The sequence below is a fragment of the Ceratotherium simum genome, chromosome X (genome assembly GCF_057802395.1).
Source record: "Ceratotherium simum simum isolate JZ-2026a chromosome X, ASM5780239v1, whole genome shotgun sequence".
NCBI classification, from domain to species: Eukaryota; Metazoa; Chordata; class Mammalia; order Perissodactyla; family Rhinocerotidae; genus Ceratotherium; species Ceratotherium simum.
Window position 1 is genome coordinate 68341582 of NC_141940.1, and position 25998 is coordinate 68367579.

Genomic DNA, 25998 nt, shown 5'->3' on the forward strand with positions numbered 1-25998 from the left:
ATCAGCAAAAGGAAAAGGCACATGGGGCAAAGTCCAGAGAAAACCAGGCATAACCTTCCAAGAGTCCTCTCCTAGTGTAGTCACACTTGTGCTAATTTCTCCAGCAAAAAGTATGACAACATATGTGAAATGTCGTCTACCGGAGAAGTTCATTAGAGACTGAGTGCCCAGGGATTTTTTGGGGGGACTGGTCACATAGGCACTGTCTACCTGGCTCTTACCAAATTTCAGACTCCCAGAAAGAAAACAGGTGTTCAGAATAAACCACACTGTTTGTACACACAGTCTAGGCACAGTGAGCCACTCTTATCAGGGAAAGTTTTATATCGGTACAGGGAACTGTTTACCATTCAAGTTTCCAGACAAGAGCCAAGGGCCAACCTTGCAGGGAGGCTTTCCTAAGGTGAAATTTTAGTTGACTCTTGAAGATATAGTAAAGCATGAATAGAAGTTTGTCAGGCAAAGAGGGGAAGAAAGAAATATAAGACATTCGAGGAAAGGTATGGAATCTTGTAAATGTGTAACATGTTTAGACAATAGTTCACTGTGGTTTGAATATAAATGCATAATGAGCTCTCTGAAAGTAGTGGAAATCACCAGGACCGAGGCACAAAGAGGAAACTGACAACCTAAACAATAAATTCAAGAAGGTATGCTATGGAAGCCCTAGGGGTATGCTAGTCTTGAGATTAGCAGCTTTGGTTTTCACCTACCCAAGAATAGGATACAACACCTTGAACCCTCAATAAGGTGGAGAGTTCTTAGAACCTAGATTAAAGCTGAATCTTTTTAAAGGGTACATGCTCCAGTGAAGAATAGGGTAGAAAAAAATTTGCCCATCACTCCAGGGAGATGACAAGGAAGCTTATCTGTTTTACCCTGGGCTCTGGGGTGGGAAAAATTGTTTCCTTGAATTCATAATTTTGGGCTTTCCCTCACATAGTTTATGGTTTGAGTTTACATTACGTAGTCTAAATATCTCAGGCTGAATACTAACCTCAAAAGTAAATCTGGGTTGGTGATCCCCTGGAGCACCTGGCAGAAGCAGATGCAGAATCACTGTGGAGATGTATCAACCTAGGCTACGCAGGATTCTCACATATTACAGCTACACTGAAAGTGAAATGACAATTAAGAATTATAGCATACCTGAGGAGACAATTAACCTTAGGAAAAGTTAGCAACAAAATAAGTTAGCAGTCAACCTGACGAAAGTTAACACATGACATAAGCAGCATGATTAGATTCTCAAGAACCTCAGATAATAGAACTATTTGATAAAGACTAAAATAAGTATGTTTAAAGTAATATTTTAAAAATTATAAGCCAGAAAATTTATAACTTAGATGAAGTAGACAACATTCTAGAAAAATATAACAACATTGAGTGTTCATTGCAGTTATTTCACAAAATTAGAAATAATCTAAATGTCTCTGAGCAGGAGAACAAATAAATGTTGGTATATTCATGCAGTGGAATACTACATGGCAATTAGAATTACTGAGTAAGTCTCACTTTGAGTGAAAAATGAAAAACTACATTGGGTGAAAAAGTAAGTCATAGAATGATACAAACCGTATGGTACCATTTACGTATAGTTTGAAAACATGAAAGATAATGTACAGTTTAGGGATATATATGTAGTGAAAATATAGAAACATACACAGAAATAGTAAATATAGAATTTAGAGTTAGTTACCTCTCAGAAAGAAGGGAGGAAAAGAAGAGAATGGGATTGGGTAGGGTCACTTATTAGGCTTCAACTGCATCAGAAGCAGATTTAACAAGTGTTAAAATTTGGGGAAGATGGGATATGGGAACACGACTGTTCGTTACATTCTATATACTTTTCTGAATATGTGAAATATTTTATGACAAAAAGATATAAACATTTAAAATACTTTGCATTAAAAATCAATGGAGGGGCCGGCCCCATGGCTTAGCGGTTAAGTGCACGCGCTCTGCTACTGGTGGCCCGGGTTCGGATCCGGGCATGCACCGACGCACAGCTTGTCAGGCCATGCTGAGGTGGCCTGATAGCAACTAAAAGGATGTGCAACTATGACATATAACTATCTACTGGGGCTTCGGGGAGAAAAAGGGAAAAAAAAAGTAGGAGGATTGGCAATAGATGTTAGCACAGGGCCGGTCTTCCTCAGGAAAAAGAGGATTGGCATGGATGTTGGCTCAGGGCTGATCTTCCTCACAAAAAAAAAAATCAGTGGAGAGAAGGTAGGAAAACAGGTTAAACCTGTCTTTATTTTGAATTAAACTGTTTATGATTAGATATTATATTTGGATAGATTATTTTGTGTTACTTTATTCTTAATACCTCTTATAGTCAAAGTTTGTGGGGAAAATAAGGACAAAATGATTTAACATGATATGATGATTCTGGGATCAATCCTTGTTTGAGTTTTCCAGAATTCTAGTATAGCATAGTGAAATGTTTCCTGTCCCTAAGATCTTTTCTCTCTTGATTTCTGAGTCAGTCAGACTCCCCTCTCTCCCTTCCTCCCTTCCTCTCTCTCTCTGTCTCACTTTGGGTCTCTAGGTCTCTTTCTCTCCTGTTCCCTGTCTCTTGGAGTGTGTTTTGGGGATTATACTTTCTCAGGGCCTGGGGGGCTCCGTGTCTTAGGGTCTTTGTCTTTCTGAGTACCCTCCCTTTGGATTCTGTTTCTCATGCTTGCACTTTCTCAGGGTCTGTCTCTTGCTGACTCTCTCACTTAGTGCGGCCCCCTCACCCATGTCTTTCTTCCTCTGCATGCGTGTGTGTGTGTGTGTCTGTCTGACTCCCTCTGTCTCTTTCTCTCCCTCTCCCAAGATGGGTTTGTTCCCTCTACCCCACTCCCCACCTCGTGTCTTTCTCAGTATAGAGCTCTTGCTCTCCTGGAGTGGTCTTTTTTTCTCTCTAGGCGTGAGAGAGAGAGAGAGAGAGAGTGTGTGTGTGTGTTTCGTTCACCTCTCCCAACTCCCTCAGTCTCTTTCTTTTTTACTCTCTCCTTGGGTTGGTCTATATCTGTTTTCTCTTGGTCTCTTTCTTAGTCCCTCTCTAGGGGTCTTTCAATTTCTTTCCTTATTTACCTACTTATTTATGTTTCATTTATTTTATTTAGGTAAAGCTACTTCCTCTTCTAATCCAAGCAGCCCAGCTCCAGACTGGTACAAAGATTTTGTTACAGATGCTGATGCTGAGGTTTTAGAGCATTCTGGAAAAATGGTACTTCTCTTTGAAATTCTTCGAATGGCAGAGGAAATTGGGGATAAAGTGTAAGTTCTTTCCTATTTTTATTATATAAATAAACCTTTTGATAACCTTTCTATTGTTTAAACAGTTGGAAGAAATCTATTTTGTTTTCTTCTTTCCTAAGGATGTAATTTCTTTGATTAGTATAGTGACAGACAGCTATCTTCCTTCTAAGCCACTAGTTCTGAGTGCATATTCTGGTTATTTCTTCAGTGCTGTTTTCCCCTTCTGGCGATTGCACCTTGAACTTATTTCCTTGAGCCAAGCCTCTAGTTGATATCTGTATTTCACCATCTTTAAACTCATTTTTGAATCCGTGCAGTGTGGCTTCTACTGTCACTTTACTGAGATTTTTCTTTCTAATGTCACTTAGTGATCTTTTAATCCCCAAATCTAGTGGACACCTCTCAGACTTTATTTTCTTTCACCTCTTTGACTATTCTTTCTTTATTATTTCTCCTTTGTTTTTTGTTCCTGTTTGTTTTACTTCTAACATTTGTGCACCCATTCTCTTCCCTGCATCCCCACCCCCCCAATCTCATCTATCAAATTACTATTCAAAAAGCATACTTTTCTGGGCTGGCCCCATGGCTTAGTGGTTAAGTGCGCGTGCTCCGCTACTGGTGGCCCGGGTTCGGATCCCGTGCGTGCACCAACGCACCGCTTCTCCAGCCATGCTGAGGCCACGTCCCACATACAGCAACTAGAAGGATGTGCAACTATGACATACAACTATATACTGGGGCTTTGGGGGAAAAAAGGAGGAGGATTGGCAATAGATGTTAGCTCAGAGCTGGTCTTCCTCAGCAAAAAAGAGGAGGATTAGCATGGATGTTAGCTCAGGGCTCATCTTCCTCACAAAAAAAAAAAAAAAGAGAAGCATACTTTTAAAGTTTTGAACCATGCTTATTGTTTATGCTGTTATAAGGTCCCAACATCTGATCATAAAATATTTTTAAAATTTATCTGTGGTGCTTTTAATAACAATTTAACATAAGGCTAAAATAAAACAATCTTTTATCTTAAAGAAGTTCCAAACTTAGTTCCTTTAACTTTCCTGGAAAGAGGTAGATCCTCTGTTGTATTTCCATATCACTTTTTAATATACCTCTACTCTACTCTTAACATATTCTAATGTACTCGTATATGTCTTTTCACTGGATAGTGGGTTGTTTGAAGACATAGACTGTTTTATTCTTTTTTATTAACCACCGTACCTGGCACCTAGTAAGTACTCACTAAAAGTAATTTTTGTTGTATATTGCCACTTTATTTATACAGAAACAAGTGGTTCAGATAAGGAATGATGTTGGCTTGGAATAGAGTGGTAGTAGTGGAAATAAAGGGTGTTGTTTTGGAGTAGAAACAACAGGACTTGGTAGATTAAATGCAGGGCATTATGAAGAAGAGAGTAGCCTGAGATGAATCCCAGGCTTCCAGCCTAAGTGGCTGATGGATTATAGTATTATTTACTAAAATGGAGAAGATTAGGGGATAACTAAGTTTATTAGAGATATTAAAGAGTCCTGCTCTGGCTATGTTAAGTTTGAGAGGCCTATTAGATATCCATGAGAGATGTCAGGTAGAAAGTGGATATTTGAGTTCAGAGTACCTGAAAGGTCAGGAGAGATTATTGCTCTAGACATGCTCATGGTTTTTTCTGCTATCAACTTCTGTAATTTAACATTAATTTTTATTTGGGTACCATACAAGAATTTTAAGAGTATGAAAGGGATTTTAGTGGTCTTTTAATTTCCTAACCAGTACAAGAATCTCTTCTACCATGTTCATCATAGATGTTCTCCTAGCCTTTCCTATGGTGGAATATTTGCCATCTCGGAAGGCTACCTATAGTTGAATACTTCAAATCACTAGAAAACATGTGCTTATCTTTAGTTTATACTCTATCCCTATAGCTGTTTCTCCTCTGGTTGAAAATAGAACATATCTGCTGCTTTTTTTTTTAATACTCTTACTATGATCATTTTTAGTTATAAGCCCAACTGATAGATATTATCAATGTTAAGACTATAAAACTATGCATTTCCAGAATTGTGATCACCACTGTTCTTTACTTGTCCAACATTTGATTATGGAAATTTTCAAACCTAACAAAAAGCAGAAAGAATTTTGCAGTGAATACCCATATACCTGTCACCTAGAATCTATACTATAGTCTATATTTTATTCTGCTTTCTTTATTACATGTCACTTTATCTTTCCATCCCTCCATCCATCTTATTTCCCTGATGCCTTTCAAAGTAGGCTGAAGATGTCACTACTACTGTTTCAATTGTTTCCTATTCAAGTAATGGTGGGTTTTATCTCTCTTGTCACTTTTAGCTCTTTCTTCTGAGTTCTTTGATCTATTCTTTGTATGGCACAGTTTCAGCCCTGACCATGTGGTCTTGAATATACTTCAGTTTTTTAGCCCCTGCTTCAAAATATGGTCACAGTAAACAAAACACTTCAGCTGAGTTCTTATTAACACAGAGTTATAGTGAGTCTGGTTCTTGTTTATTCTGGACCCTATACTTCCATTCATGCAATCCAATAGAGAGGTTTTCCAACATCTAAATAACACTGTTGGTTCATGTTGAATTTCTGGTCAACTAAAGACTCATTTTTTTTTTAAAGAGCTGCTGTCAAATCAGATTTCCCTGTTTTCTATTTGTGCAGGTAATCTTTTGACCTGAATGAAAACACAGAGTGAGAAATAAATGAATTTTAGTGATTTTAGCCAGTGGTGTGCTGATAAATGTTTAACAACCGACTCTCCAAAAAATAAATAAATAAATAAAAATAGGGAAAGCAAAGAAGCAAGAGAGAAAAGTCCTGATTTGTAACATTTGCTGATTTCCATAGTATAAATACTCCCACCATGGCCAGTTTCAAGCTGCCAACGTGATGTCAGAGGTGGGAAGAGATGCTAAGGACCCACTTTCAAGCTAGTTATAGTCAACTTCAGTACACCACTGGTTTCAGCTCAGCCCTTCTGACTTATTTGTTTTCTATCATTTAAATATTAAATTTTGATTGAATCTTTATTTCCAGATTTTTGATATGTGTGAATTTGATAAGTATTGCTTTTATATTTTCACATGGGTCATTTATAAAATAGGTAAAGCCAAAATAGTTTATACAGGTATGAGAATTATTACCAGTCACGACAATAGTTCTTCATGGTATCTGCAACTAGAAAAGGTTAACAGAGATAACCATTAGTATAAAGCCACTTAGTCCTAGTAACACTACCTTTTTCATAGTGAGACTTATCTGAGTTCAGTGGTTCTCAGAACCAGACTTAATGCTAACTGACTCAAGTCAACTTTTTTCCAGAATAGTAGTCCAAATTCCAAATTAATTCAATTAAATAATTAGTATTTTTAAGAATTTGTTTCTTAGTTACAGGAACCATCAAAAACTTAATTTGTGTCTTAGAAAAAAATTGATTCAGTAAAGTGTTTGATTCTGGGAAAGATAATCAATTTACTGAGAGATTAAGGCATAGCCCTTGGTGATTTACGCTGAGCACCCGGAATCAATTCATTTCCTTACCAGTATTCTAGGAGTACCAACTAGGAGACAGTAGACTGCCACAGTGCAGAGCTCAAGAAGCCATACAATAGTCAATGCATATGTCGTTAACTCATAGCTTGAGTTATTCTTTTTAGTTCTACTAAATCTGAAGACATCAAGCAGTGAGTGTTGAAGGATCTTCTGAAGTCATTAGCACATCTCTCTCCTACAGTATAGCTTTCACAATCAAAACAAAACAAAATAAAAAATATGCTTGCCATAAGTGTCTAGTTCCTTGTATACTGACCTACTTTGCATATATAAGGGAGAGAATGAGCCCTCCGATATTCTCTTTCTAGATTTTTTTCATTTCCAGTGTATAATTATGTCCACTTTTCACCAATGGGATAGGTCAGAGTAGTGGTTTTCAAACTGTTTCTCAGAGCCCTTGCAAGTTGGTGACCTAGAGCAGAGGGTTAGGAGCCAGTGACGTTTTTCCTTTTCCTCCAAGGCCAAAAGCACCTTGCTTTTATTATTTATTTTAACACGACATAAGACTTTATGTGAACAAATAGCTTTCATGGCTGAAAAAGGAGTTAGAAAATTACTGGGAGAGAGAATCAGGAATTTGCAAACATATTTGAAATGGGATGACAGAGTGTTTTAGAATGTGTACAGTCTAAGATTACTTGAATACTTTTAGTAGGAAGATTTTTTCTCATATTCTCTATATAGTGTCTTTCGCAGAGTAAAATTTTTGAATTTTGATGAAGTCCAATTTATCAATTTTTATTTTCATAGATCATACTTTTGGTGTCATGTCTAAGAATTGTTTGTCTAACCCCCAGTTATGAAGATTTTCTTCTTTGTGTTCTAAACGTTCTGTAGTTTTACATTTTACATTTAGATTTATGATCCATTTTGAGTTAATTTTTGTACTCATACTTCAATGAGTTTTAGGCCGAAGTTCATTTTTTTGCATATGGGTGTCAAATTTTCCAAGACCATTTTTGAAAAGACTATCCTTTTCCCATTGAATTGCCTTTGCTTCTTTGTCAGAAACCAATTAACTATATTGTGTGGCTCTGTGTCTGAACTCTATATTCTGTTCCATTGATTTGTGCTTGTCACTTCATCAGTATTACACTGTTTTGATTACTCTAGCTTTGTAAGTATTGTAATCATGTAGAGTTAGGCCTCCAAATTCTTGTCTTTCAAAATTGTTGTGGCTACTCTGTATGCTTGGCATTCCCATATAAACTTTAGAATCAGCTTGTTATTTTCTATTAAAAATCCTAGTGGGGTTCTGATTTGAATCGTGTTGTATTTGTAGATCAATTTGGGAAGAAATGATATCTCTACTTTGTGAATCTTCTAATCCATGAACACTAATCTGTTTTTTTAGCCTTGTTTTCAGCCAGTCTCTCATATCTCTGGACTTGATTGAAGATTTTCTTGATTTGGCTAGTAGAGAGAAGACAGAAGATAAAGATAAACCTCTTATTTATAAAGGTGAGTTACTAAACATTTCTATACCATAATTTTTAAAACATTCATTTAAACATATTGTATAAACATTTTAACAATAAAAGAAAACATACTACCCAGACCTACAACCCTAATATATTCATTTTGTTTGTACTTTCTTCGTGTGCTTTTCCACATAAATATGATCTTTGTTGTTGCAATTGTAGCATAAATTAAAAATTTTTTTTAAACAGCTTTGTTGAGATATAATTCACATACCATGCAATTCACCCATTTAAAGTGTACAATTCAATGGTTTTCTATATATTCACAGAGTTGTGCAACTGTCTCCACAGTCAATGTTCAAACATTTTAATCACCACCAAAGAAACCCTGTACCCTTTAGCTATCGCCTTCCTATCCCCCTTTCACCTCTTCTACCCCTAAGCAGTCACTAATCTGCTTGCTGTTTCTATGGATTGACCTATTCTGGACCTTTCATATAAATGGGTTCATATAATATTTGGTCTTTTGTGACTGGCTTCTTTCGTGTAGCGTATTTTCAAGGTTCGTCCATGTGTAGCATGTGTCAGTACTTTATTCCTTTTTATGTCCTAATAATATTCCATTGTATAGATAATACCCACATTTTCATTATCCATTCATTCCTTCATTCATAGATAACTTAGGTTGTTTTCACCTTTTGGCTATTGTGAATAGTACTACTATGAATATTTGTATACCAGTTTTTATTTATTTAAACATCTATTTTCAATTCTTTTGGATATATACCTAGGAATGGAATTATTGGGTCATATGGTAATTCTATGTTTAACTTACTGAGGAACCACCAAACTGTTTTCTACACTGGCTACACTATTTTACATTCCCACAAGCAGTGTACAAGAGTTCCAATTTCTCCACATCTTTACCAACACTTGTTTTACTTTTTTTTTGGTAAGGAAGATTGCCCCTGAGCTAACATCTGTGCCCGTCTTCCTCTGTTTTATATGTGGACGCCTGCCACAGCCTGGCTTCATGAGTGGTGCGTAGGTCCACACCCAGGATTCGAACCCGCGAACCTCGGGCCGCCGAAGCAGAGCACGTGAACTTAACCACTACTCTGGTGGGCCGGCCCCTGTTTTACATTTTTTAAAAAATTTGTTGACATCCTAGTGGCTGTGAAGTGGTATCTGATTGTGATTTTGATTTGTATTTCTCTAATGACTAATAATGTTGAGCATCTTTTCATATGCTTGTTGGCCATTTGTATATCTTCTTCGGAAAAATGTTTATTCAGGTCCTTTGCTCATTTTTGAATTGGGTTAGTTGTCTTTTTGTTACTGACTTGCAAGAGGGTTTTTTTTTTTTTTTTAGCGTTTTCTGCATAGCAGGCTCTTATTGGATATATGGTTTGCAAATATTTGCTCTCATTCTGTGGGTTGTCTTTCACTTTCTTAATAGTATCTTTAGATGCACGAAAGTTTTTCATTTTGACGAACTCCAGTTTATCAGTTTTTTCTTTCGTTACTTGTGCTTTTAGTGTCATATCTAAGAAACCATTGCCAAATCCAAGTTCATGAAGATGTACTCCTATGTTTCCTTCAAAGAATTCTATAGTTTTAGCTCTTACATTTATGTCTTTCATACATTTTGAGTTAATTTTTATGTATGGTGTGAGGTAAAGGTCCAACTTCAGTCTTTTGCTGTGGCTGTCCAGTTGTCCTAGCAATATTTCTTGAAAAGACTATTCTTTCCACATTGAATGGTGTTGGCACCCTTGTTGAAAATAAGTTGACTATAGAGACATAAATTTACTTCTTGACTCTGAGTTCTATTCCATTGATCTATATGTCAGTACTTATGCCAGTAACACACTATCTTGATTACCATTGCTTTGAAAGTAAGGTTTGAAAGTGTGAGTCCTCCTACTTTGTTCCTGTCAAGATTGTTTTGACCATTCTGGGTCCCTTGCAATTCCATATCAATTTTAGAATCAGCTTGTAAATTTCTACAGAGAGGTCAGCTTGGATTCTGAAAGGGATTGAGTTGAATTTATAGTTCACTTTAGGAAGTGTTGCCTCTTCATGTTATTAAGTCTCCTGATCCATGAACATGGGATGTTTTGCCATTTATTTAGGTCTTTAATTTCTTTCATGTATGTTTTGTAGTTTTCAGTATATACATTTTGCACTTCTTGTGTTACATTTATTCCTGCTTATTTTATTCTTTTTGATGGTATTATAAATGTAATTGTGTTCTTAATTTCATTTTTGGATTGTTCATTGCAAATGTATAAATTGAATTTTGTATATTAACTTATTTATTTGTTCTAATAGTGTTTTAGTGGATTTTTTTAATTGATGTTTTAATAGTTTATAACATTGTGAAATTTTGGGTTGTACATTTTTGTTTGTCCGTCACCATATATATGTCTCCCTTCACCCCTTGTGCCCACCCCCTACCCCCATTCCCCCTGGTAACCACAATACTGTTTTCTCTGTCCATGTGTTGGTTTATATTCCACATATGAGTGAGATCATACAGTGTTTGTCTTTCTCTTTCTGGCTTATTTCATTTAACATAATACCTTCCAGGCCCATCCATATTGTTGCAAATGGGACGATTTTGTCTTTTTTTATGGCTGAGTAGTATTCCATTGTATATATATATACCACATCTTCTTGATCCAATCATCAGTCGAGGGACACTTAGGTCGCTTCCACTTCTTGACTATAGTGAATAATGCTGCAATGAACATAGGGGTGCATAAGCCTCTTTGGATTGTTGATTTCAGGTTCCTTGGATAGATTCCCAATAGTGGGATAGCTGGATCATAAGGTATTTCTATTTTTAATTCTTTGAGGAATCTCCATACTGTTTTCCATAGAGGCTGCGCCAGTTTGCATTCCCACCAGCTGTGTATGAGCGTTCCTGTTTCTCCACATCCTCTCCATCATTTGTTGTTTTTTGTCTTGATGATTATAGCCATTCTAATGGGCGTGAGGTGATATCTTAGTGTTGTTTTGATTTGCATTTCCCTGATGATTAGTGATGTTGAACATCTTTTCATGTGCCTATTGGCCATCTGTATATCTTCTTTGGAGAAGTGTCTGTTCATTTCCTCTGCCCATTTTTTGATCGAGTTGTTTGTTTTTTTGTTGTTCAGTTGTGTGAGTTCTTTATATATTATGGAGATTAACCTCTTGTCAGATGTATGTTTTGCAAATGTTTTCTCCCAGCTGGTGGGTTGTCTGTTCATCTTGATTGTGGTTTCATTTGTCTTGTAGAAGCTCTTTAATCTGATAAAGTCCCACTTGCTTATATTTTCTTTAGTTTCCCTAGTCTGGGTAGGCATGTCATCCGAAAAGATTCCTTTATGACCAATGTCAAATACTGTTTTTGCCTATATTTTCGTCTATGAGTTTTATAGTTTCAGGTCTCACCTTCAGGTCTTTGATCCATTTTGAGTTAATTTTTGTGAATGGCGATAGCAGATGGTCCACTTTCATTCTTTTGCATGTGGCTGTCCAGTTTTCCCAACACCATTTATTGAAGAGACTTTCCTTTCTCCATTGTATGTTCTTAGCTAATTTGTTGAAAATTAGCTGTCCATATATGTGTGGTTTTATTTCTGGGCTTTCAATTCTGTTCCATTGATCTGTGTGTCTGTTTTTGTACCAGTACCATGCTGTTTTGATTACTATTGCTTTGTAGTATGTTTTGAAGTCAGGGATTGTGATGCCTCCAGCTTTGTTCTTTTTTCTTAGGATTGCTTTAGCTATTCGGGGTCTTTTGTTGCCCCATATGAATTTTAGTATTCTTTTTTCTATTTCCGTGAAGAATGTCATTGGGATTCTGATTGGGATTGCATTGAATCTGTAGATTGCTTTAGGTAATACAGACTTTAGAAGTATGTTTATTCTTCCCATCCATGTGCATGGGATGCCTTTCCATTTCTGTATGTCATCATCGATTTCTTTCAATAATGTCTTGTAGTTTTCATTGTATAGGTCTTTCTCCTCCTTCGTAAGATTTATTCCTAGATATTTTATTCTTTTTGATGCAATTGTAAATGGTATTATCTTTTTGAGCTCTCTGTTAGTTCGTTATTAGCATACAGAAATGCAACTGATTTTTGTAGATAATTTTGTACCCTGCGACTTTGCTGTAGTTGTTGATTATTTCTAATAGTTTTCCAGCAAATTCTTTAGGGTTTTCTATATATAAAATCATGTCAACTGCAAATAGAGTTTCACTTCTTCATTGCATATTTGGATTCCTTTTATTCCTTTTTCTTGCCTAATTGTTCTGGCCACACCTCCAGTATTATGTTAAGTAAGAGTGGCCAGAGTGGGCACCTTTGTCTTGTCCCTGTTCTGAAAGGAATGGCTTTCAGACTTTCCCCATTGAATATGATGTTGGCTGTGGGTTTGTCATAAATGGCCTTTATTATGTTGAGATAATTTCCTTCTATACCCATTTTATTGAGAGTTTTTATCAAAAATTGACACTGGATCTTGTCAAATGCCTTCTCTGCATCCATTGAGATGATCATGTGGTTTTTGTTCCTCGTTTTGTTAATGTAGTGTATCATGTTGATTGATTTGCAGTTGTTGAACCATCCCTGCATCACTGGTATAAATCCCACTTGGTCATGGTGTATGATCTTTTGAACATATTGCTGTATTCGGTTTGCCAATATTTTGTTGAGGATTTTTGCATCTATGTTCATCAGCGATATTGTCCTGTAATTTTCCTTCTTTGTATTGTCTTTGTCTGGCTTTGGTATCAGGGTGATGTTGGCCTCGTAGAACGAGTTAGGAAGTGTTCCATCTTCCTCTATTTTTTGGAATAGTTTGAGAAGGATGAGTATTAAGTCTTCTTTGAACGTTTGGTAAAATTCACCAGAGAAGCCATCTGGTCCCGGGCTTTTATTTTTTGGGCGGTTTTTGATTACTATTTCAATCTCTTTACTTGATTGGTCTATTCAGATTCTCCATTTCTTCTTGGTTCAGTTATGGGAGGTTGTATGAGTCTAAGAATTTATCTATTTCTTCTAGATTGTCCAATTTGTTGGCATATAATTTCTCATAGTATTCTCTTATAATCCTTTGTATTTCCATGGTATCCATTGTAATTTCTCCTCTTTCATTTCTAATTTTATTTACTTGAGTTTTTTCTCTTTTTTTCTTAGTAAGTCTGGCTAAGGGTTTGTCAATTTTGTTTATCTTCTCAAAGAACCAACTCTTGTTTCATTAATCCTTTCTACTGTTTTTTTTTTGGTCTCAATTTCGTTTATTTCTGCTCTGATTTTTATTATTTCTCTCCTTCTGCTGAATTGGGCTTTGTTTGTTCTTCTTTTTCTAGTTCTGTTAGGTGTAATTTAAGGTTGCTTATTTGGGCTTTTTCTTATTTGTTAAGCTGGGCTTGTATCGCTATGAGTTTCACTCTCAGGACCACTTTTGCTGCATCCCATATGGTTTGCTATGGCATATTTTCATTTTCATTTGTTTCTGGATAGTTTTTTATTTCTCCTTTAATTTCATCCATGATCCCTTGGTTGTTCAGTAGCATGTTGTTTAATCTCCACATATTTGTCACTTTCCCAGTTTTTTTTTGTTGTTGTTCATTTGCAGTTTCATAGCATTATGGTCTGAAAAGATGCTTGTTATGATTTCAATCTTCTTAAATTTATTGAGGCTTGCTTTGTTTCCCAACATATGGTCTATCCTTGAGAATGTTCCATGTGCGCTTGAGAAGAATGTATAGTTAGCTGTTTTTGGATGGAGTGCTCTGTATATGTCTACTAGGTCCATCTCGTCCACTTTTTCATTTAAGTCCACTATTTCTTTATTGACTTTTTGTCTGGATGATCTATCCATTGATGTAAGTGCCGTATTAAGATCCCCTACTATTATTGTGTTGTTGTTAATGTCTCCTCTTAGGTTTGTTAATAGTTGCTTTATGTACATTGGTGCTCCTATGTTGGGGGCATATATATTTATAAGTGATATGTCTTCTTGGTGGAGTGTCCCTTTTATCATTATATATTTCCCTTCTTTGTCTCTCTTAACCTGTTTTATCTTGAAGTCTACTCTGTCTGATATGAGTATGGCAACACCTGCTTTCTTTTGTTTGTCATTAGCTTGGAGTATTGTCTTCCATCCTTTCACTCTGAGCCTGTGCTTGTCTTTAGAGCTTAGATGTGTTTCCTGGAGGCAGCATGTTGTTGGGTCTTGCTTTTTAATCCATCCTGCCACTCTGTATCTTTTGATTGGAGAGTTCAATCCATTTACATTTAGGGTAATTATTGATATATGAGGGCTTAATGTTGCTGTTTTTTCACTTATTTTCTAGTTCTTTTGCATTTCCTTCGTTTCTTGTCCCTTTTGTTTCGGACTGCCAATTCAGTTTGGTTGTTCTGTCTTATAACTCTTCTAGTTTTCTCTTTGTTTATCATATGTGATCTTGTTTTGATTATTTATTTAGTGGTTACCTTGAGGTTTGTATAAAACATCTTGTGTATGAGATAGTCCATTATCTGATGGCCTCTTATTTCCTTATACTAAGTCAATTCAATCCCTTTCCTCTTCCCCTTCTAAGTCGTTCTTGTTATACCTTATTCTATATTGTGTTGTGGCTGTGTGTTTACAGTGATGAGGTTATATTTATTTTTGGTGAATTCCTAGCTTTGATCTTTGATTTTGGTATTTAAGTGCTAGCTAACCTTTTGCAGTAAAGAACTGCTATTTTTCTGATTTTGTCTACCTATTTTTCTCCTTGCTCCAAGCTTTGTATTCCCTTTCTTTTATTTTTTTCAGGACTGAGGTCCTTCTTGAGTATTTCTTGTAGTGGGGGTCTCGTGGCCATGAACTCCCTTAGCTTTTGTTTATCTGGGAGAGTTACTATTTCTCCATCATATTTGAAGGATATTTTTGCTGGATAGAGTATTCTTGGCTGAAAAATTGTTTCTGTCAGTATTTTGAATATATCATTCCAGTTCTCCTAGCCTGTGAAGTTTCTGTTGAGAAATCCGCTGAGAGCCTGATGGGAGTTCCTTTGTACGTTATTTTTTGTTTTTGTCTAGCTGCCCTTAATATTATTTCTTTGTCATTAACTTTGGCCAGCCTTACCACTGCATGTCGTGGAGTGAGCCTTTGCCTGTTGACGTATTTAGGCGACCTGTTGGCTTCACTTACTGGTATTTCCTGCTCCTTCTCCAGACTTGGGAAGTTCTCAGCTATTATTTCCTTGAATAGGCTCGCTGTTCCTCTTTCCCTCTCTTCTCCCTCAGGAATACCTATAATTCTTATGTTACATTTCCTAATAGAGTCAGATATTTCTCAGAGACTTGCTTCATTTCTCTTTAGTCTTAGTTCTCTCTCCTCTTCCATCTGGAGCATATCTGTATTCCTATCCTCTATAATGCTAATTCTTTCCTCCATATTGTCATCTCTGTTCTTTAAAGATTCCAGATTCTCCTTTATCTCCTCCTTTGTGTTCTTGATCTCCATCAGTACTGATTGGTTTTTCTTTAGGATTTCAATCTCTTTTGTGAAGAAACTCCTAATCTCATTGAATTGTTTGTCTGTGTTGTCTCATATTTCATTGAGTTTTTTATGATAGCTATTTTGAAATCTCTGTTTAGGTTATGGATTTCTGTGCCTTCAGGTTGTTTTCTGGGTGCTTGTCATTTTCCTTCTGGTCTGGTGATTTCATGTACCTTTGCATTGTGGTTCCTGTATTGGCTTTGTTTTTCCTCATCCTGGAAATATCTGGTTGCAATTTCCACCCGCCGTCACTTTGTGGAGGTTAAGGGCTGTGTAATCTGAGCCCCCTTTGCTCTGCCCCGGCTGCTGGCTGCGATCCGCCAGCCGCTTGGTCTGGTCTGGCCAGGTGAGCTGCAGTGTCCGGCTTGCGGGGAGAGGGGGGCTCTCTCTTTTGCCCACTGGGTCCCTGGCGTGGGGGACTTCTCGCTCGACCCTCATTATCCACTCTCCTGGGGTGCTCAGATGTTGATGGGACCCCTGTAGCTGTTCTGAATCCTCTCTGTGGGAGTTTCCCACTGGCTGAGAGAGCCCCAAGAGCTATGGTTTCCCCGCAGAGGGCCGCCCCTCCCCCCTCTCTGGGAGCCGCGCTGACTGGGATCGCTGATCTGATGGGGAGGGAGAGGAGTTCTCCTTACCTCTCCTCACTTCCTCCAGGGGCCCAGCACATTCCACTCTCAGATGTGCGGCAGTGTGGATCTTGCTGATCTTGCTTTTCGCTGTCTAGGAGTCCGTTGTTGGTCTGTGACTGTTCCTTTTGTTGTATCTTATCGGGGGAAGAGTTTCCAGGAAAGCACTCTCTGCCATGACGCTGACATCACTCTCTTAGTGGATTTTTAAAAAGATTTTCCATATGCAATGTCATGTCATGTGCAAATAGAGATGATTTAATTCTTCCTTTCCAATATGGATTAGTTTTATTTCTTTTTCTGGCCCAGTTTCCCTGGTTAGAACCTCCAGTACAGTGTTGAATTGAAGTGACAAGAGCAGACATCCTTTTCTTGTTCCTAATCTTAGGGCGAAAGCATCTCCTCTTTCACCATTATGTGTAGTGTTAGCTGTAGATTTTTCATAGATGCTGTTTATCAAGTTGAGGAAGTTCCCTTTTATTTCTACTTTTTTGAGTGTTTATCATAAATGTGTGTTGGATATTGTCAAATGATTTCTTTGCATCTACTGTGATGATCATGTAGGTTTTTAAAATTTTATTGATATGGTGCATCACTATGATTATCAGATGTTAAACTAACCTTGTATACCTGGGATAAATCTTGCTTGGTCATGGTGTATAATTCTCTTTATATGTTGTTGGATTCAGTTTGCTAGTATTTTGTTCAATATTTGTGCCTTCTTATTTATAAGAGATATTTTCAGTTTTGTTTGCTTGTAATGTCTGGGTCTGATTTTGGTATGAGGTGTTTTTTTGTTTGTTTTTTTTTTTGTGAGGGTGATCATCTAGCTAACATCCGATGCCAATCCTCTTCTTTTTTGCTGAGGAAGATTGGCCCTAGGCTAACATCTGTGCCCATCTTCCTCTACTTTATATGGGACACCACCACAGCATGGCTTGACAAGCAGTGCGTTGGTGCACACCCAGTATCCGAACCTGTGAACCCCAGACCGACAGGAAGCAGAGGAAAAGCACTTAACTGCTGCGCAACCCAGCCGGCCACTGGTATGAGGTTAATACTGGTCTCATTTAATGGGTTGGGAAGTGTTCCCTCTTGTTTTTTGGAAGAGTTTCGGAATAATCGCTATTGATTCTTCTTCAAATGTTAGCCTGGATTTAGCAGTGAAGTCATCTGGACCTGGATTTTTCTTTTGGATAGTTACTGTTATTATTATTGTGAAATATACGTAACATAAAATTTAACATTTTGTTAAAGTGAAACGGCAGCCTACAAAATAGGAGAAAATATTTGCAAATCATATATCTAATAAGGGGTTAATATGCAGAATACATAAAGAACTACTACAACTCAGCAACAAAAAAATAACCTAATTCAAAAAATGGGCCAAAGACTTGAATAGACGTTTTTCTAAAGATGATATAGAAAAGACTGAAAGCACATGAAAACATGCTCAATATCACTAATTATTAGAGAAATGCAAATGAAAATACAACCTCACACCCATTAGGATGGCTACTATCAAAAAAACAGTAAATATGGGGTGTGATGATGTGGAGAAATTGGAACCCTTGTGCACTGTTGGTGAGAATATAAAAGGATGCAGTCACTTTGGAAAATGGTGTGGCAGTTCCTCAAAAGATTAAAACTAGCCTTATCGTATGATCCAGCAATACCACTTCTGGGTATATACCCAAAAGTATTGAAAACATGGTCTCCAAGAGGTATTTGTACACCCATATTTGTAGCAGCAGTATTTGCAATAGTCAAAAAGTGAAAACAACTCGAGTGTACGTCAGTGGGTGAATAGATAAACAAAATGTGGAGTACTCATACAATGGAATGTTATTCAGCTTTTAAAATGGAGGAAATCTTGCCACGTGCTATAATATGGATGAACTTTGAGGACATTATGCTAAGTGAAATAAGGCAGCACAAAAAAGGCAAACACTGTGTGATTCCATTTATATAAGATATCTAAAGTAGTCAAATTCACAGAGATAGAGAGTAGAATTGTTGGTTACTGTGGGGAGGGGGAGAATTGGGAGTTGTTATTTAATGGGTGTAGAGTTTCAGTTTTACAAGATGAAAAAGTTCTGGAGACCTGTTAACGCTACTGAACTATATACTCAAAATGGTTAAGAAGGTAAATTTTATGGTATGTGTTTATCACAATTTAAAAAATTACATGGCTAGCTGCTAGTGGAGGTTAGATAGAACAATGTTTTTGTTTATTGGTTTTGTTTTGCACCATATCTTTGCTATTCATCTATGTTTGTCTTATGTTAAAAATACAAATTTAAAAAAACTGGTAAGAGATACGGGACAAGAAATTGAAAACTCCATAATTGTTTTATTAGTCTGTAAGGGAAAGTAGATTCGTATTTAAAATTAAATGAACATTAAATTTAAAAAAAAGATATTTGATGAGTACCTACCAGGTACTGTGCTAAGGAGTAGGAAACACAATTGTAATCCCTCTTTTTTGTCTTTGTTTTTAGTGTTTTATCTTATTATTTTTTCTTTCTTTCTTTTTCATTGAAGTAACGTTGGTTTATAACATTATATAAATTTCAGATATACATCATTTTATTTTGACTTCTCTTAGAGTACGTCTTGTTCACCACCAAAAATCTAGTTTCAATCCGTCACCATACAAATGTCCCCCTATTCCCCTTTTGCCCTCCCTCTCACCCCTTTTCCCTTCTGGTAGCTACCAGTCTGTTCTCTGTATCTATGTGTTTGTTGTTTTTTTTCCTCACATGAGTGAAATCACGTGGTATTTGTCTTTCTCCATCTGACTTATTTCACTTAACATAATACTCTCAGGGTCCATGCATGTTGTTACAAATGGCAAGATTTCATCTTTTCTTATGGCTGAGTAATATTCCATTTTACACACACACACACACACACACACACACACACACACACATACACACACACACACACACACCATATCTTCTTTATCCATTTATCTGTCGGGCTCTTAGGTTGTTTCCATGTCTTGGCTATTGTAAATAACGCTACAATGAACATAGGGGTACATATATCTTTTTGAAATAGTATTTTCATGTTCTTTGGATAAATACCCAGAAGTGGAATACCTGGATCATATGGTAGTTCTATTCTTCTTGAGGAATACTGTTTTCCATAGCGACTGCACCAGTTTACATTCCCACCAGCAGGGTATGAGGATTCCCTTTTTCCACATCCTCTCCAACACTAGTTATTTCTTATCTTCTTAGTAATAGCCATTCTGAAGGGCATGAAGTTATGTCTCAGTGTAGTTTTGATTTGCATTTCCCTAATAATTACTAATGTTGAACAACTCCTCTTATGCCTATTGGCCATCTATATATCTTCTTTGGAGAAATGTCTGTTCAGATCCTCCACCCATTTTTTAAATCAAGTTGTTTGTCTTTTTGTTACTAGTTGTATGAGTTCTTTATATATTTTGGATGTTAACCCCTTATTGGATATATGATTTGCAAATATCTTCTCCCAAATGTTAGGTTGTCTTTTTGTTTTGTTGAGGGTTTCCATTGCCGTGCAGAAGCTTTTAGTTTGATATAGTCCCATTTGTTTATTTTTGCTTTTGTTTCCCTTGCCTGAGGAGACATATCTAAAAAGATATTGCTGAGACCAGTGTCAAAGAGTGTGCTGCCTATGTTTTCTTCTAGGAATTATATGGTTTCAGGTCTTACGTTCAAGTCTTTAATCCATTTTGAGTTAATTTTTGTGTAGGGTGTAAGATAATGGTCTACTTTCATTCCCTTGCACGTGGCTGTCCACTTTTCTCAACACTATTTATTGAAGAGACTTTCCCTTCTCCATTGTATGTTCTTGGTTCCTTTGTCGAAAATTAGCTGCCCATAAATGTGTGGGTTTGTTTCTGGGCTTTCAATTCTGTTCCATTGATCTGTGCATCTGTCTTTGTGCCAGTACTTTGCTGTTTTGATTGCTGCAGCTTTGTAGTATAGTTTGAAATCAGGAAGAGTGATACCTCCAGCTGTGTTCATTTTTCTCATGATTGCTTTTGCTATTCAGGGTCTTTTGTTGTTGCATGTAAATTTTAGAATTCTTTGTTCTATTTCTGTGAAAAAATGTCATTGGGATTTTGATAGGGATTGCATTGAATCTATAGATTGCTTTAGGTCATAAGGACATTTTAACTGTGTTAATTCTTCCAGTTCATAAGCACAGAATGTCTTTCCATTTCTTTGTGTCTTATCTGATTTCTTTCAACAATGTCTTACAGTTTTCATTGTATAGTTCTTTCACCTCCTTAGTTAAATTTATTCCTAGGATTTTATTCTTTTTGTTGTGATTGTAAATGGGATTGTATTATTCATTTCTCTTTCTGCTGGTTCATTGTTAGTGTATAGAAATGCAGCTGATTTTTGTATGTTGATTTTGTACCCAGAAACTTTACTGTATCCGTTATTTCTAATAGTTTTGTTGGACTCTTTAGGGTTTTCTAAATATAAAATTATGTCATCCATAAATAGGAACAGTTTTACTTCTTCCTTTCCAATTTGGATCCATTTATTTATTTTTTCTTGCCTAATTGCTCTGTCTAGGACTTCCAATACTATGTTGAATAACAGTGGCAAGAGTGAGCATCCTTGTTTTATTCCTGTTCTTAGAGGGATAGCTTTCAGTTTTTCACCATTGAATATAATGTTAGCTGTGAGTTTGTTGTATTTGGCCCTTATCATGTTGAGGTACTTTACTTCTATAGCCATTTCCTTGAGAGTTTTTATCATAAATGGATGCTGTATCTTGTCAAATACTTTCTCTGCATCTATTGAGATAATCATGTTATTTTTATTTTTCATTTTGTTAACATGGTGTATCACGTTGATAGATTTGTCAGTATTGAACCATATCCGCATCCCTGGAATAAATCCCACTTGATCATGGTGTATGATCCTTTTACTATATTGTTGTATTCAGTTTTCTAGGATTTTGTTGAGGATTTTTGCATCTATGTTCATAGCAACATTGGCCTGTAATTTTCTATTTTGTATCATCCTGGTTCGGCTTTTGTATCAGGGTAATGCTGACCTTGTAAAATGAGTTAGGAAGCGTCCCCTCCTCTTCAGTTTTTTTGACGAGTTTGAGAAGGTTAAGTATTAAATCTTCTTTGAATGTTTGGTAGAATTCACCTGGGAAGCTGTCTGATTCTGGACTTTTGTTTTTGGGGAGGATTTTGATTACTGTTTCAATCTTCTTACTAGTAATTGGTCTATTCAGATCTCTATTTCTTCTTTATTCAGTTTTGGAAGATTGTATGATTCTAAGAATTTATCTGTTTCTTCTAGGTCATCCAATTTGTTGGCATATAGCTTTTCATAGTATTCTCTTACAATCTTGTATTTCTGTTGTATCCATTATAATTTCTCCTCTTTCATTTCTAATTTTTTTTATGTGAACCTTATTTCTCTTTTTCTTACTGAATCTAGCTAAAGATTTGTCAATTTTGTTTCCCTTTTCAAAGAATCAGATTTTGGTTTCATTGATCTTTTCTGTTGTCTTTTTAGGGTCTATTTCATTTATTTCTGCTCTGATTTTTATTATTGCCTTCCTTCTACTGACTTTGGGCTTTGTTTGTTCTTCTTTTTCTAGTTCCTTTAGGTGTAGTGTTAGATTGTTTATTTGAGATTTTTCTTCTTTATTGAGGTAGGCCTGTATTGCTTTTTCTTTCTATTTCATTTCTGCTTTTGCAGTATCCCATAGATTTTGGTATGTTGTGTTTTCATTTTCATTTGTCCTCCAGGTATTTTTTTATTTCTTCTTTGATTTCTTTGTTGATCCAGTAGTTATTCAGTAGGGTGTTCTTTAGTCTCCACATATTTCTGACTTTTCCAGGTTTCTTCTTTTAGTTGCTTTTTAGTTTTTTCTTATTTTATTGAGGTCATATTGACTTATAACTTGTAAATTTCAGGTGTACATTATTGTATTTCAGTTTCTGTGTAGACTGAAGCTTATTGACCACCAATAGTCTAGTTTTTATCTGTCACCATATATATGTGCCCCTTTACCCCTTTTCCCCTCCCCCCCCCCCTTTTTCCTGTTCTCCTTCTCTATGTGTTTGTTTTCCACATACGAGTGAAATCATATGGTGTCATACCATTTTGGTTGGAAAAGATGCTTTATATGATTTCAGTCTTAAATTTATTGAGATTGTTTGTTTCCCATCATATGGTCTGTCTTTGAGAATGTTCCATGTGCACTTGAGAAGAATGTGTATTCTGCTGCTTTTGTTTTTTTTTTAATTTTTTGTTTATTGCAGTAACATTGGTTTATAACATTGTAAAAATTTCAGGTGTACATCATTGTACTTCTATTTCTGCATGGACCACATCATGTTCACCACCAAAATACTAATTACAACCCATCACCACACACATGCACCGAATTATCCCTTTCACCCTCCTCCCTCCCCCCTCCCCTCTGGCAACCACCAATCCAATCTCTGTCCCTATGTATCCGTCCATTGTTGTCACTATCTACTACTTAATGAAGGAAATCATACGGTATTTGACCTTCTCCCTCTGACTTATTTCACTTTGCATTATACCCTCAATGTCCATCCATGTTGTCACAAATGGCTGGATTTCGCTTTCTTATGGCTGAGTAGTATTCCATTGTGTATATATACCACAGCTTCTTTATCCATTCGTCCCTTGATGGGCACTTAGGTTGCTTCCAAGTCTTGGCTATTGTGAATAAGGCTGCAATGAACACAGGGGTGCATGTACCTTTGCAAATTGGTGTTTTCAAGTTCTTTGGATAAATACCCAACAGTGGAATAGCTGGATCATATGGTAGTTCTATCCTTGATTTTTTGAGGAATCTCCATACTGTTTTCCATAGTGGCTGCACCAGTTTGCACTCCCACCAGCAGTGTATGAGAGTTCCTTCTCTCCACATCCTCTCCAACACATGTTGTTTCCTGTCTTGTTAATTATAGCCATTCTGACGGGCGTGAGGTGATATCTCATTGTAGTTTTGATTTGCATTTCCCTGATAGTTAGTGATTTTGAACATCTTTTCATGTGTCTGTTGGCCATCTGTATATCTTCTTTGGAGAAATGTCTGTTCAGGTCTTTTGCCCATTTTTTAATTGGGTTGGTAGTTTTTGTTGTTGAGATGCATGAGTTCTTTATATATTTTGGAGATTAAGCCCTTATCAGAAGTATGGTTTGCAAATATCTTGTCCCAATTGTTAGGTTGTCTTTTCGTTTTGTTGATGGTTTCCTTTGCTGTGCAGAAGCTTTTTAGTTTGATGTAGTCCCATTTGTTTATTTTTTCTATTGTTTCTCTTGCCCGGTCAGATGTGGTGTTTGAAAAGATGTTGCTAAGACCGATGTCGAAGAGCGTACTGCCTATGTTTTCTTCTAGAACTTTCACAGTTTCAGGTCTTACATTCAAGTCTTTAATCCATTTGGAGTTAATTTTTGTGTATGGTGTAAGGTAAGGATCTACTTTCATTTTTTTGCATATGGCTATCCAGTTTTCCCAACACCATTTGTTGAAGAGACTTTCTTTTCCCCATTGTATGTTCTTGGCTCCTTTGTCAAAGATTAGCTGTCCATAGATGTGTGGGTTTATTTCTGGGCTTTCGATTCTATTCCACTGATCTGTGTGTCTGTTTTTGTGCCAGTACCATGCTGTTTTGGTTACTATAGCTTTGTAGTATATTTTGAAGTCAGGGAGTGTGATACCTCCAGCTTTGTTCTTTTTTCTCAGGATTCCTTTAGCTATTCGGGGTCTTTTGTTGTTCCATATAAATTTTAGAATTCTTTGTTCTATTTCTGTGAAAAATGTTGTTCAAACTTTGATAGGGATTGCATTGAATCTATAGATTGCTTTAGGAAGTATGGACATCTTAACTATGTTAATTCTTCCAATCCAAGAGCACGGAATATCTTTCCATTTCTTTGTGTCTTCTTCAATTTCTTTCAGAAATGTTTTATAGTTTTCGGTGTACAGATCTTTCACCTCTTTGGTTAAGTTTATTCCTAGGTATTTAATTCTTTTTGTTGCAATTGTAAATGGGATGGTATTCTTAATTTCTCTTTCTGCTACTTCGTTGTTAGTGTACAGAAATGCAACTGATTTTTGTATGTTGATTTTGTATCCTGCAACTTTACCATATTCGTTTATTACTTCTAAAAGTTTTCTGGTGGATTCTTTAGGGTTTTCTATATATAAAATCATGTCATCTGCAAATAGTGACAGTTTCACTTCTTCCTTTCCAATTTGGATCCCTTTTATTTCTTTCTCTTGCCTGATTGCTCTGGCTAGGACTTCCAATACTATGTTAAATAGGAGTGGTGACAGTGGGCATCCTTGTCTGGTTCCTGTTCTTAGAGGGATAGCTTTCAGTTTTTCACCATTGAGGATGATATTAGCTGTGGGTTTCTCATATATGGTCTTTATTATGTTGAGGTACTTTCCTTCTATACCCATTGTATTCAGAGTTTTTATCATAAATGGATGCTGGATCGTGTCTAATGCTTTCTCTGCATCTATTGAGATGATCATGTGATTTTTGTTCTTCATTTTATTAATGTGGTGTATTACGTTGATTGATTTGCGAATGTTAAACCATCCCTGCATCCCTGGAATAAATCCCACTTGATCATGGTGTATAATCTTTTTAACGTATTGTTGTATGCGATTTGCTAGTATTTTGTTGAGGATTTTCGCATCGATGTTCATCAGTGATATTGGCCTGTAATTTTCTTTTTTTGTGTTGTCCTTGTCTGGTTTTGGTATCAGGGTAATGTCGGCTTCATAGAATGAGTTAGGGAGCTTCCCCCCTCCTCAATTTTTTGGAAGAGTTTGAGAAGGATAGGTATTAAGTCTTCTTTGAATGTTTGGTAGAATTCACCAGGGAAGCCGTCTGGTCCTGGACTTTTATTTTTGGGGAGGTTTTTGATTACTGTTTCGATCTCCTTACTGGTGATTGGTCTATTCAAATTCTCCACTTCTTCTTGATCCAGTTTTGGAAGGTTGTATGATTCTAAGAATTTATCCATTTCTTCCAGATTGTCGAATTGGTTGGCATATAGTTTTTCATGGTATTCTCTTATAATCTTTTGTATTTCTGAGGTGTCTGTTGTAACCTCTCCTCTTTCATTTCTGATTTTACTTATTTGTAAGGCCAAACCTTTCTTTGGGCAGGGTTAATCCCTGTACTTCACTGCATACATGTATACATAGATGAAATTGCCTTGTTTGAGGTGGTTGTTCAAATACAGATGGGATCATAATACAGGTTCTGTAACTTGCTTTTTTTGTTTAATAATATATTTGGCATATCTTTCAAGGTTAATACATAGAGACCTACATCATTAATTTTAGTTCTGCAACATACCGTTATACCGTAGTTTTATTAACCCCCTTTGACAAGCTTTTAGGTTGTTTCCAGTTTTCCGTCATAACAAACAATGCTTCAGAGAATGTGTGTCTTTGAGTACTTGTGGAAGTACGTCTTCAGAATAAATGCCCAGAAATTGAAATATGGGTCAAAGGGTGCACACATTTTACATTTTAATAGATATTGTGAAAT

At 36.4% G+C, this 25998-nt stretch overlaps 1 protein-coding gene across 1 annotated transcript in view; it reads left to right on the top strand.

Annotated features, from left to right (window-relative positions):
- The window catches only part of ATRX (ATRX chromatin remodeler), a 192191-nt gene that overhangs the window by 111382 nt on the left and 54811 nt on the right, over window positions 1-25998 (top strand). The window contains exons 17-18 of the mRNA XM_087427779.1: window positions 3117-3270; window positions 8172-8278. Of these exons, the coding sequence (XP_087283905.1) occupies window positions 3117-3270; window positions 8172-8278 (261 nt within the window). The remainder of the gene's footprint in view (window positions 1-3116; window positions 3271-8171; window positions 8279-25998) is intronic.